The sequence below is a fragment of the Prorops nasuta genome, unplaced genomic scaffold (assembly GCF_024137725.1).
Source record: "Prorops nasuta isolate Cenicafe-Biocafe unplaced genomic scaffold, Cenicafe_Pnas_1.2 PNAS00034, whole genome shotgun sequence".
NCBI classification, from domain to species: domain Eukaryota; kingdom Metazoa; phylum Arthropoda; class Insecta; order Hymenoptera; family Bethylidae; genus Prorops; species Prorops nasuta.
The window spans coordinates 1,229,482-1,243,928 of record NW_027116831.1 but is presented as its reverse complement, the minus strand read 5'-3'; the positions used below and the strand labels follow the sequence as shown (position 1 = coordinate 1,243,928).

General features: G+C 30.4%; 1 protein-coding gene across 1 annotated transcript; it reads left to right on the top strand.

The window, feature by feature from the left end:
- The first annotated feature begins 4,655 nt into the window (after window positions 1-4,655).
- LOC136783636 (piggyBac transposable element-derived protein 3-like) lies at window positions 4,656-6,332 on the top strand. Its single transcript, XM_066743885.1, has one exon. The coding sequence runs from the start codon at window positions 4,656-4,658 to the stop codon at window positions 6,330-6,332; it is 1,677 nt and encodes a 558-aa protein (XP_066599982.1).
- The last annotated feature ends 8,115 nt before the right edge of the window (window positions 6,333-14,447 follow it).

Sequence of the window (14,447 nt, the reverse complement as noted above, 5' to 3'; positions counted from 1 at the left end):
CATTTAGTAAGTAATACAGAAATTTTCATTATTTCAATCAAAAGCTGAATCATTTTAAGGTTTTTGAATGAGACGAAGAAGATTATTGTACAATTTTATACGAGAGGAATAAAATTAAGATTTAGACTGTTTTTACCTTCATATAAATCTATAGATATATATCTTTATACTTATGATCGATTATGTTAATATTAATATGATAAGTGTAATTTTAATTGTGTAAACTTTTATTTATTAATAGGTTCTATATGATTTAAAGCACCTCTCATGATTTGTTTTGTATTATAATTTTGCTTTAAATTGTGAATATCCACCTAATAATATATACGTTATGTTTTGTATAGGTATGTTAATTTAAGATTTTATAATTTTTTCCTTTATGCTATTTAATTATGGTATAATGTATGATAAACCCACAAAAAACAGACTTCGCCTGTAAAAAAAGGCGGCAAGTACATAAACCATCTAGCATAAATAATATAGTGAAATTATCTAATTAAAAAAAGTAGTGAAATCCAAATAATAGGCAAGTATATTTTTTCACCTTAGCAAAAGTTAAATTTTCGAAAAAAAAAGGAACAAAAAAGTTACTTGCCGGGCCCGTAATGTCCATGCACAGTGGGAAATTGAATCGTGTGTGAGATTCAGCTATAGCGTATTATAGCAAATGTCATGTTAAAATACAGAGTGTAGTTAGCCGATCCACATACGATTCTATTTCCCACTGTGCATGGATATTACGGGCCCGGCAAGTAACTTTTTTGTTCCTTTTTTTTTCGAAAATTTAACTTTTGCTAAGGTGAAAAAATATACTTGCCTAATATTTGGATTTCACTACTTTTTTTAATTAGATAATTTCACTATATTATTTATGCTAGATGGTTTTGTGTACTTGCCGCCTTTTTTTACAGGCGAAGTCTGTTTTTTGTGGGATTTCATAACGTTTTGTAAGAGTATAATATTTAAAAAATTAAATTATTGTTTTAATTTCTACAGATTTTAGAGAAAATTTCCACCCTTCTCATTTTTTGAAACAGCAGCGCTTAACTAATAAAAATATATATATTTATATTGAAAAAATAACGCAGTCAACACATTGAATTTATTGATATTTGTAATGTATTTTGTATAAATGAACTTTATAATTAATGCTCAGGCTATAGTTTTTTAATGTTTTCAGTTTCACCATAATAAAAGCATGATTAAATTTTTCATAATCAATAAACATACTTTCAACATATAAAAATAATGAAATAAAATGTATATATTTTAATTAATTTACATTTTCTATTTATGAACATTTGACTTGTTACCAACATCTAACTATGCCAAACTTCAGTAACTCCCTCAGCTGCTTCAGGTGATACAGGGGCAAACCTGGAATTTTTCATAATCAATAAACATACTTTCAACATATAAAAATAATGAAATAAAATGTATATTTTAATTAATTTACATTTTTTGTTTATCAACATTTGACTTTTTACCAATATCTAACTTTGCCAAACTTCAGTAACTCCCTCAGCTGCTTCAGGTGATATAGGGGCAAGACTGGAAAAGCAATTCGTAAAGCTTCAAATAAGCTACAATGAAGCAAATAATCGAAGTTGGCATTGTCGTTTTGCATACGCCGTTTCTTTTTAGCACCAATCATTGTCACCTTTATGCTGCTAACACTTGCCAAAGGTGACATGGGAGATACATTGGCGAGTCGTCCTTATAACATTTCCTGTGCCAAAGTCCTCAAATTTTCGTTTCGTAAATTTCTATACACTTGAAACTGGTCTGATTTCTGGTGCTGCAAAATGCAGTCGAAACAACTAATTTTTAAACTGAGTTTTTTTCCATTGAGAATAAACGTGCATTTTTTCATCCATAGCAATGACCAGTATACTGCCTCTCGTCTTGAATACTTGCATAGGTAATGGAGAAAAACAATCAGCAGCTATTAACTGCATTTTATATCATTTCATCCAATAAATCTCATACTTAAATTGTGGCTGAGCAATGGACGACGTTTTTCTGAAAATTGGCTTATTCTTACTTTGCCAATCTTTCAATGCTTTTATATTTGCCTGTTTCAAGTCTCAGAATACACGAGCGAAAAGCATAATCTTTGATCCAATTCCAATAGTCAGTATGTGTGCGAAAAATCCTCATTGGATTTTTAATTGAATTGTACCATAAGTATTTAAGTCAAAGCACAAGTATTACTGTTTGCTATAATATACTTGCACAGTGACTGTAAAATACTAAATGATAACACTATGAGTAAGCCTGAAATCAAATTCATCATTTAAGAATTATAATTCCTCAAAGAAAAAAAATATTTGAAGGTACATGAAGCATCTTATTTGCTTACCGACATTTGACTTTCTACCACCATCTGACCTTGCCAGACTTCACTAGTTTCATCAACTGCTTGAGATGATACTGGGGCAAGGCTGGACAAGCAATTCGCAAAGCTTTGAATAAGCTACAATTAAGCATATAATCAAAGCTGACTATGTCGTTTTGTATACCACGTTTCTTTTTAACACCAATCATTGTTAGATTTATGCTGCTAACTCTTGACAAAGGTGGCATGGGAGATACATTGGCGAGTCGTCCTTATAACATTTCCTGTGCCAGAGTCCTCAGATGTTCATTTCGCAAATTTCTACGCACTTTTGAAACTGGTCGGATTTCTGGTGCTACAAAATGGAGTGGAAACCATTAATTTTTGCACTTTGCTTCAATTGAGAATAAACGTTCATTTTTTCATCCATACCAATGACCAGTATACTACCTTTGGCGCAGAATACTAGTATAGGTAACAGAGGAAAACAATCAGCAGTTATTAACTCAATTTTACATAATTTCATCCAATGAGTCTTATCCTTAAATTATGGCTGTGCAATGGATGACGTTTTTCTGAATATTGGCTTATTCTTACTTTGCCAATCTTTCAATGCTTTCATCTTTGCCTGTTTCAAGTACCAGAATGCAGGAGTGAAAAGTACAAATGTTGATTCAAATCCAATAGCCAGTATGTATGCGAACCTTCCTCCTTGGATTTTTAATTCAATTGTATCAAATGTATTTAAGTCAAAACACAAGTATTACTATTTGCTATAATACACTTGCACAGTGACTGTAAAATAATAATTGATGACACTACGAGTAAACCTAAAATCAAATTCATCATTTAACAATCTCAATCTTCAAAGAAAATAAATTTTTGAAGAAACATGAAGCATTTCAGTCACTAACCAGTATTTGATGTTGCTCCATCTCCATTTTCTTTAGTGCTTGGCGACTTAACTTCTTTGAGACTAAAGATCTGTAATATTTAGGTGTCTTTGCGTCTTTTGTAAACATCTATTATTGTATAATTAGCTTAAATCCAAATACTAGTCAACTGGTACTCTACGTAAATGAAGGTTCATCGGAATGCTTCATATTTTTCAAACAAGCATTACTATAATTTGGTCTGAAATATTTGTACGCATATATGATATTTGTTTCATTTACAATCTTCCTTTATCTGCACTCTCCAATAACAGAGTATTTCCAAGAATTGTTACATTATTTGTTTTATTTAAAATCTTCCTTAACCCTTTTCCTCCCAAATAACACAATTTTTTTATTAACTTTCAACGTTATATCTTTTGATGAAAAAATCACGTGAAAAATTTATCACATATCATTTATTATAGATTTTTTCCTGCTCTTTCAAATGCCGTTGAGTAATTTTACCTAAATCGTAAGCCGGATAAGCTATAAACCATTTTTCCGAAAAATGCATAAATTTTTCACGGTTTCTTCTTTCTAAATGTTTATTTTGAATAGGAAAAAATTGTCACACATCATTGTAAACACCATAAACAGTGTTATAGATGTTTACCCTTTCAAGCTTCGTTTTTTTTTGTAGTAATTCAAAATGGCGGACACAAAATGAAGTCCGAAAGGAAAAATTTTCTATTAAATTTTTGCGATTTTTTTACTCAAAAACTGTTAAGTTTGGCAAAAAATTCCTGAGAACAAAAATGTATTAGAATTAGCCAGAGAATAACCTCAAATTTTTTACACACTGTTTTCCAATATTTTTGAAATTTTTTATTTTTTGCCTCTTCAAAGAACTAAGAATTATTTTAAAAATTCTGAAAAAATTTCAGAATATTCTTCGATTAATTTTAATATATTTTTGCCGTTACAATTTTTTTTCCAAATTCTATAGTTTATAAGGAATCGTTAAATGTTCAATGTCGAAAACGTTTTGTAATTTTTATCTTACTAAGTTTTTTCAGTCGGTGGATTTTCAATTTTAAAAATACTATCGGATTCGGCTGTATAGGTATATGCACAAGTTTGGATATTGAACTTTTTCGTTATAATATTTGTGCTCTTGATACATACTTATAGGAAAATTTATGTACTAAATGTAATTATAATAGTACAACACTTTTGTAGTTATCTGAATCATATTATAATCTGTTGTGCAGCTTTTTTGGAAATTCTAAAATAATAAATTACATTTTTTTATTTGCAATCGTCAGTTATTATTTGCACTAATCCTAATTTTAATTTTTGGTCAGTATAGCTTTACATAGAAGACATAGTTGTCAGTCATAATTCTCGTACATAAATACACCTTACTTTAATTTTTCTTTACAATGCCGAAACGAAAACGACGAACGAATGAATCAACAAAATTCTCGCATCTGAACATTACAAATGTTTTGCACGAAGATTCGTGTCAACTATTGGAATATGATAATCGTATAGACGTTTCCGTAATGCCTTGTGCTAATGATTCTGATGTGGATTCTGAGTGGTTCAGCGATGACGATTTATCTCACAAAGAAATATCAAATGAAATAGAAAATGTACTATCTTACAAGCAGATTGTCAATAATTATTCTATTGATCAAAAGTATTTAGAAGAAAAACATAAGTATAAGTGGACATCGGGAGAAAAAATGTATGATGAAGTACTTAAAAATGAGTATTTATTGACTGATAAACAAAGAAATCACATCCTTGCAAGTTCGTCAACTCAATTATTCGAAATATTTTTTTCTAAGGAGATGAAAACTCATATTATTGAATCATCTGCCGAAAACGACTTGCATTTATCAATGAGTGAATTCGATACTTTTCTGGGTATAATTATTCTAACAATTTTTAATAAAAGACCAGAGATCAGTGATTATTGGTCTACCAATCCATTATTGGAGTGCTCTGTAGTAAAATCAGCCATGTCTCGGAATAGATTTCAAGAAATCAAAGGGAAAATTGCATATTCCAAAAAATCTGAGCAAAATCAAGATGACTGTGTCTGGCGAGTACGTACCATCTTTCAAATTTTTAGAAAGAATTTGAAACATTTTGGTTTTTTCCAAACCGCCATTGCTGTTGATGAGATGATGGTGAAATTTTTTGGAAGATTAGCAATAAAACAATTTATTCGAAATAAGCCAGTTAGGTTTGGTATCAAGATGTGGGCCTTATGCGGAGCTGATGGGTTTTTATTCGATTGCGATATTTACGGTGGGAAAAATGCAACTATCGTTGGGAAGTTAAAAAAGTGCGCTTTGGGAAGTAGAGTGGTTCTCGGTGTTTTAGAAAAACTTTTTATAACTACCGTAAGACAGAAACTGAAAATGTACCATTTATACTGCGACAATTTTTTTACTAGCCCTGATCTGTTTGTGCATTTGCAATCACTAGGTTTGAGAGCTACGGGAGTTGTGAGAAAAGATAGGGTAAAAGAAAAAAACGATTTGGATAAAAAAGCTCCACGCGGAACTTTCGCTGTAAAACATGATCGAACTAGCGGCATGAATTTGATTACTTTGATGGATTCAAAAGAAGTATCGATGCTTTCTACGGCTGCTGGAGTAGGATCAGAAAGTAGTGTCAAAAGATATTCAAAAGAATTAAAAAAAAAGGTGGAAATCAAAATGCCTCTTGCATTTACAACCTATAACAAATACATGGGAGGTGTAGATATACACGACCAGTACTGTAGCAAGGCCTCACCATCCATGAAAAGCAAGAAGTGGACTTTTTCAGTATTTCTAAGAATGATTGAGTCATCTATTGCTAATGCGATTATATTGTCGAATGCTGTGCGTCCGGAAAAGACTAAAAAATCGACAGTTAAAGATTTTGCAATGGAAATTACACAAAATTATTTATCAAACTCTAAACTAAAAAATCACAATTATTACAAAAAAAACAAGTATAAAAACTGCTTATACAATTGTGGTAAACGCAGCTTCTTTTATTGCAATGAATGCAATCAATACATTTGTCAAACATGTTGGAATGAATCTCATGCTGCATAAAAAAATTAGTTAATTTTTGTTTTTACAATTTTGTTATTTCAATCACAAAATAGAAAAATAAGTAAAATATGATAAAAATTTTAAATATAATAAAAAGTAAAAAAAAATAATTTCACGTTTATAAAACAACGTTATATCCATGATAAAAAATGCTGATGTACATAAATTTGTTTTATATCAAACAATATTACAGAATTTTTTTTTTTTAATAATTCTTAGTTCTTTGAAGAGGCAAAAAATAAAAAATTTCAAAAATATTGGAAAACAGTGTGTAAAAAATTTGAGGTTATTCTCTGGCTAATTCTAATACATTTTTGTTCTCAGGAATTTTTTGCCAAACTTAACAGTTTTTGAGTAAAAAAATCGCAAAAATTTAATAGAAAATTTTTCCTTTCGGACTTCATTTTGTGTCCGCCATTTTGAATTACTACAAAAAAAAACGAAGCTTGAAAGGGTAAACATCTATAACACTGTTTATGGTGTTTACAATGATGTGTGACAATTTTTTCCTATTCAAAATAAACATTTAGAAAGAAGAAACCGTGAAAAATTTATGCATTTTTCGGAAAAATGGTTTATAGCTTAACCGGCTTACGATTTAGGTAAAATTACTCAACGGCATTTGAAAGAGGAGGAAAAAATCTATAATAAATGATATGTGATAAATTTGTCACGTGATTTTTTCATCAAAAGATATAACGTTGAAAGTTAACAAAAAAATTGTGTTATTTGGGAGGAAAAGGGTTTCTGCATCCTCCAATAACAGGGTATTTCCAAGATTTGATACATTATTTGGCACTGGTTTGGCATCATACTGCAAACTATGAAATGGTGCCTTATATATAACTTTGTTTTAATAAAACAAACTTTTTTTACAATGCACTTACTTTACTTAAAAACGTTTATGTTAATTGCTGTTGAGACAATACCATGTGTCTTGATTATGAGTGAACGTAACAACCTCATCCTTCTCTGTTTCATTTACAACCTTCCTTAATCTCCATTCACCAATAACAGGGTATTTCCAAGAATTGTTACGTTATTTCTATCATTTACAATCTTCGTTAATCTGCATTTTCCAAAAACAGGGTATTTCCAAGAATTGTTACATTATTTGGCACTGGTTTGGCATCAAACTGCAAACTATGAAATGGTGCCTTATATAAAACTTTGTTTTAATAAAACAAATTTTTTTTACAATGCACTTACTTTACTGAAAAACGTTTATCTTAATTGCTGTTGAGACACTAACATGTGTCTTGATTATCAGTTAACGTAACAACCTCATCCTTCTCTGTTTCATTTACAATCTTCCTCAATCTACATTCTTCAATAACAGGATATTTCGAAGAATTGTTAGAGCATTTGGCATTGGTAGGACTTCAAATCAGAGCTGCATACAAGGAATATGCATATAAGGAATATTTTATATAACCTGCAATAAAAAAAATCCCACAAAGTACCACCGAACATTAAATTTTATACATCTTTTTGAATACAATGTGACTTATCTGATAATCTTGCTGGCTCCTTCATGTTTCTCCCTTCAATTATCCGTAGTTTTGATTATATTACACTATTACACTATCATTACAGCCAATTCATTTTTATAAAAATATTAAGGTTATACCGGTAAACCTTACAATTCAATTGACATTCAATTGACAGCTAACAGTAGTCGCCATATTAGTTATCGATTATATCGATTATTTAGACGTCGCGTTTGTAAAAATTACGTCATTTTCTTTAGCGATTAACTTCAGCCCGAGACATACATTCTGGCTGGAGAAGATGAACAATGACCGCCACTAATGGCCTGCAAGATATTTTTGATGCGTTTAGGAACCATACTTCCCCATGGATTTTTCCCCGCCTGGACTGAGTGACTGGAAAGAGTATAGGATGTGTATGATAGGCTATCCTTGTTTAAATGCCTTAAAGAGAAAGAGAGAGCCTTATACCGCGTTCAACCTGGTTTCTCCAGGCCTTCGTTTCTTATTTTCCTATCTCGGACGTCGCCATTGCTCTTCTCTCTCTAACTCATAGATTTCTATCTGCGTCTTTGTCTAAAATAATTCTACGCCACTGGGTGATTTTTTGGTGAGTCTATACCACTGGACCTATCTGTGAGTCTTGTGAGAGTGTGAAAAGTGCAGAAATGTCAGTTTGGCAGCGCGGATTTTTAATCAAACAAGTGTTAGTATAAATTGTTAAAGAGTTTTAATTTGTTGGAAAATGTTAACCAGTTATAGTGAAGTTATAAAATTTTTAATGACTTTTCTGGATTATCGAAAAAAACAGGTATACAAATTTTTTATACTTCTAAAAACTTACATTACGTATTAAGGATATATATTAAGTTAATTCTTGTCAAAATTAACTTAATATAAAATGTATGAAACAAATAGATTCATGAATTTAAATAAGAAATACATAATAAAAAATATTATTATAATTTTTTAAATAATATGCAGATCCTAGTGTATTTATTATCATGTATAGTTAATTGGTAAAATTACTGCTAATTATAATGTCTCTTTTTCCTAGGCGTAAAGGTTCTATGGAAGTTCCTACCAGGAGTAAAGTGCATACGTCATAATGATTTCAACCAGAGGAATTAAGCAACGCTAAGGAATGGAACACAGTTTCAGATCACGCAGCATGCTCTCCACATCTATAATAAGCCAACCTGTTTTCTTAGATAAGTAATATTACTGATAACCATATATAAAATGTATTCAAACATGATCCTTTGTGGTTTCCCTTATGTTTCGAAGGTCAAATGTTCTAATAAGGCTGATGAGCTACATCCAATTGGTAAATAAAAATGAGGCCAGGCTGTGTATCAATTCTGCTGCTTCAAATTTGGAATCTCCATGCAGAAGCCAAATGGAAATATTAAAAAAAGATTTGTTATTCAGGTATTATTTAACAATGATCTAAATGCATCAAAATGGCTATTACTGGTAGTCATTTCTCAATCTTGTTTATATCTAAACTTATTTTCTTTGCTGTTTTATATCCAGTAAATATTAATAGATTTGGCTATCAGTATTTGCTTTGAATAACTGTCCTAGATGATAAATGGAGATGAAAGAAAATCAAAGTAGGGTACAGGATAATGAATTAATCTTTCAAAATATTTTTCTTTTCTTTATTTAGATTACGTTTATATATTATATTGTGAATTATAAAAGATTTATTCCAATGGATTCAAGAGCAATATACCTTTTTCTGACGATTTTAATTAGCTTCTTACTTTTTCTCCTTTTTATGTTTAAACGTCGTCAATTGTCATGAATCCCACAGATAAATCTATATTTTTACTTTCCTATGGGTAATTCTACTTTGCATATGTATTTGCATCCATGCTCAAAATAATTATAATCATAGTAAATGAATGTATTTATTGTGTTCGGGAAGTAAAGCTTTGTAGATTATGGTAAAATGTATTAGTTTATTGAAATATTATTAATTGATAAATGAAATTATTGCTATTTTATAAGGTATTAACTATATGTAATTTTAATAAAATAAAATGCCTTGTATAAAGATTATTTCAATTTTATTTATTATAAATAATCATTGTTTATTAGTGTATATTAATAAATTGTTTTTACAAATAATATTAATTAAAAGAGACTATCCATTCAGGGAATATCAATCATTTATTTCAAATTGTAAAGTGTAAGATAAAGAGGATAAGTTTTCTTAAATTTGTAAATGAAATTAGCCATATTGATGCATTTAGATCATTGTTAAATAATACCTGAATAACAAATCTTTTTTTAATATTTCCATTTGGCTTCTGCATGGAGATTCCAGATTCGAAGCAGCAGCATTTACACATAGCCTGGCCTCATTTTTATTCACCACTTGGTTGCAGTTCATCAGCTTTACTAGTCTCCATTTGTAATGCAGGACAGTTATTGAGATCAAATAGTGACAGCCAAATCTATTAATATTTACTGGACCTAAACCAGCAAAGAAAATTAGTTTAGATATAAACAAATTTGAAAAATGACTACCAGTAATAGCCATTTTGATGCATTTAGATCATTGTTAAATAATACCTGAATAACAAATCTTTTTTTAATATTTCCATTTGGCTTCTGCATGGAGATTCCAAATTTGAAGCAGCAGAATTGACACACAGCCTGGCCTCATTTTTATTTACCAATTGGATGCAGCTCATCAGCCTTATTAGAACATTTGACCTGCGAAACATAAGGGAAACCACAAAGGATCATGTTTGAATACATTTTATATATGGTTATCAGTAATATTACTTATCTAAGAAAACAGGTTGGCTTATTATAGATGTGGAGAGCATGCTGCGTGATCTGAAACTGTGTTCCATTCCTTAGCGTTGCTTAATTCCTCTGGTTGAAATCATTATGACGTATGCACTTTACTCCTGGTAGGACCTTCCATAGAACCTTTACGCCTAGGAAAAAGAGACATTATAATTAGCAGTAATTTTACCAATTAACTATACATGATAATAAATACACTAGGATCTGCATATTATTTAAAAAATTATAATAATATTTTTTATTATGTATTTCTTATTTAAATTCATGAATCTATTTGTTTCATACATTTATATATTAAGTTAATTTTGACAAGAATTAACTTAATATATATCCTTAATACGTAATGTAAGTTTTTAGAAGTATAAAAAATTTGTATACCTGTTTTTTTCGATAATCCAGAAAAGTCATTACAAATTTTATAACTTCACTATAACTGGTTAACATTTTCCAACAAATTAAAACTCTTTAACAATTTATACTAACACTCGTTTGATTAAAAATCCGCGCTGCCAAACTGACATTTCTGCACTTTTCACACTCTCACAAGACTCACAGATAGGTCCAGTGGTATAGACTCACCAAAAAATCACCCAGTGGCGTAGAATTATTTTAGACAAAGACGCAGATAGAAATCTATGAGTTAGAGAGAGAAGAGCAATGGCGACGTCCGAGATAGGATAATAAGAAACGAAGGCCTGGAGAAACCAGGTTGAACGCGGTATAAGGCTCTCTCTTTCTCTTTAAGGCATTTAAACAAGGATAGCCTATCATACACATCCTATACTCTTTCCAGTCACTCAGTCCAGGCGGGGAAAAATCCATGGGGAAGTATGGTTCCTAAACGCATCAAAAAAATCTTGCAGGCCATTAGTGGCGGTCATTGAACAAGAAGAATCTTCATTTTTGATATATATATAGCTAACAGAGTATGAGATCTCTGGATTGCGTGAACCGATTTTAATGTTCATGGGCTCAAATAAAAGCTTGTTCCAAACCATTTCAAGAAAAGCTTTACTGAAATCATGACAGTGTATCATTCATAGAGAAAAATCGATTTAAAAATTGAGACGGCCAAACTTGCTGTATAAGATACAGTAGTGCCTCGACGGCGGTATAGATACGTCTATACCTACTTTTATGTACTTGCCGTCGAGACACTACCGTGTCTCTTGATAGTATATTAAACTTGTTATGTTTGTTTCATATCTATTTTGTAAAATTATTTTATATAATAAAAAACTGTTTAACCCTTATATAATTGTAATTATTTATTTTTAGTATTTTCCTTTAAACTTTAATTTTGAAATTATATATGACTGAAAAGCCCGGTTAGTTCCTCCAAAAAATCTCATAGTTCCTAGGTGGCGCTGCAATCACGGCCCCACTTCTTAACACGGCGGTGTCACCCCCCTGACTGGAGGTATTCTAGAAGCAACTATTGCGAGAGTCGCAGAATTTAAAAATATATCATTTTGGTGAGTGTATTTTCAATTAAAGAGATCTTAAGTGGATTACACTGTAACGATATTTATATTTTAACAGTTTTATCGTTGTAATAGATTTTATCGCGATGTAAAATATTCATATAATTGTGGCAATTTTTCCTCGCGTAAGGCACTTTGGAGCATGTTACGAAAATGAATGGCTGAAACAAAATTTAGTCGAAAATGGAAATATTCATTAGGAAATATGAATCCTATATAAACTAATGATTTTCATTATTCGTTATTTATTAACCAATTCTTCCACAGTGTTTATTGTATAAATCCTATACCTTATTTGAATATTGAGAAGGAATCTGGAGTATACATTGTATATACTCATTATACGACACAATTAAACGGGGCTGCTTTTCGTGACGAGATTCTTGTACGTCTTTGCTGGTGAGTTTACCTAATAAATTACCTTTTATGATATTTAAAAAAATTGGTTCTGACCACACAACAGTGCGTTATCATTAATAAATGAATTATGTTTAACATATCTTAGAATAGTATGTTTAATATTTTACTGAATGAAGAATAGAAATCATAAATAATACATTTGATTATTGAAAGACTTTGAAAGTGAGAAAAAGTTACCTATTGAAAATAATAAGAAGCTATATTCACACTTGTACATAATAGTTTAATCGCTATTGTGGGATAACCCTAATGACCAAGAGTGAAATCGTACTGTACTCAAATTTTCATTTTGTATATTCTATATTTTCTATTATATCTGTACAGCGTTGAAAAAGTTGAAGCACAATGATTGGTCATGAGACAGCTACGCAGTGGGAGGAAACATAAATATCATTGTAAAATAAGTGTCCTTTTTTTTAAATTAATCTTAATCAATGGAATTATAGTGAGAAGTATCACATTTGAACATAAAGTGCTTAATTGCTATTGTAGGATTGCAGCGAAACAATGTTTGAGCTAGACTGCTTATTAACAAGTCTATATTCTCTTTTCCATCAATTCAGCGTTAGAATATAATAGTTGCAACAATTTTTGTCCATTAGGTAGCTACGTATTAGGATTAAACATAACTTTTATGGATGTTTAAGTATTAAATTGTAAAATTAACTTTGATCATTTTGTAATATTATTGCAAAAACCTCACTCTTGGATATAATAGTTGAATTGCTATTGTGGGATTACCCTAGTAACCAAGAGTGAAATCATATTTCAGTCAAATTTTGCTTATTAACAAGTCTATATTCTCTATTCCATCAATACAGCGTTGCAATGGTTGAAAAAACTATTGCTCATGAGTTACCTATACAGATGAATAAAATAAATTTCTTTGGATCTAACTTATTAATTTGTAATGTTAAGCTTAAATGTTATGAAATTAATGGACATAGTCACTTTTCTAAATAAAAGTGTAATTGCTATATTAATATTACCATAATAACCAAGGGTGATACCTTATGTTAGTCAGATTTTGCTTATTAGCAATTGTACATTTTTTTTTTATTTAATGCCCTGTAGCATTGATTATAAATATTTTTGGTAATTAGTTACTTACGTTGTGAAAATGAATGAAAATTCATTGAAAATCAAATAATTTTATAAAAATAATTATATATATATATATATATAGTCATTATAGGATATGATATTAATTATAAGAGCTTCTTGATAATATGAATTTTTTTATAACAAAGGAGGGAAAACTTTCATTTTGAGTTAAGATAAATATCTCTTGTTGTCATTAATTTAGATAAAAATGAACATGCAATTTTAATAGTATATTGGACTTAAGGGGAATCCGTATATCGACATTACAGAGCGAAATTTGCGCCAAACGAAACGCCCTCATTTCTTAACCGATTTTCACGATTGTGGACTTTTTGAAAACGTAAGAAAATTATCTAGTGATCTTCGTTGGCCGATTTTTCAAATTCCACTTTTTTTTTCAAATTTTTAGTTTTTCATTTTTTTAAAAATCGGCCAACGAAAATCACTAGATAATCTTCTTGCGAGTTCAAAAAGTCCATAAACATGAAAATCGGTCAAGAAATGAGGCCGTTTCGTTTGGAGCAAGATTTGAAGAATTTGTTAAATTTTACGCAAAGCCGGCAAAGCAGAGAGAACATCGTAACTTAGTTTGGCTCCCCACTCCAGCATCTAAGGGGAAGCGAACCCACCTTTCACTCTCCTCCTATCTCCCCAATCCGCGGCCGGCAATGTATTGCCTGCGCTGAAAGGATTGAGGGGAAAAGAAGGGGAGAGTAGATAATTTTCTATGATAATTCTGCAATTTTTATTTGGTTTTCTTGGCCACAATAAAAATTAGCATTTTTATCAAA

Excerpts from the sequence above, each read along its gene's own strand:
- LOC136783636 (XM_066743885.1), top strand. The coding sequence starts at position 4,656 with ATGCCGAAACGAAAACGACGAACGAATGAATCAACAAAATTCTCGCAT.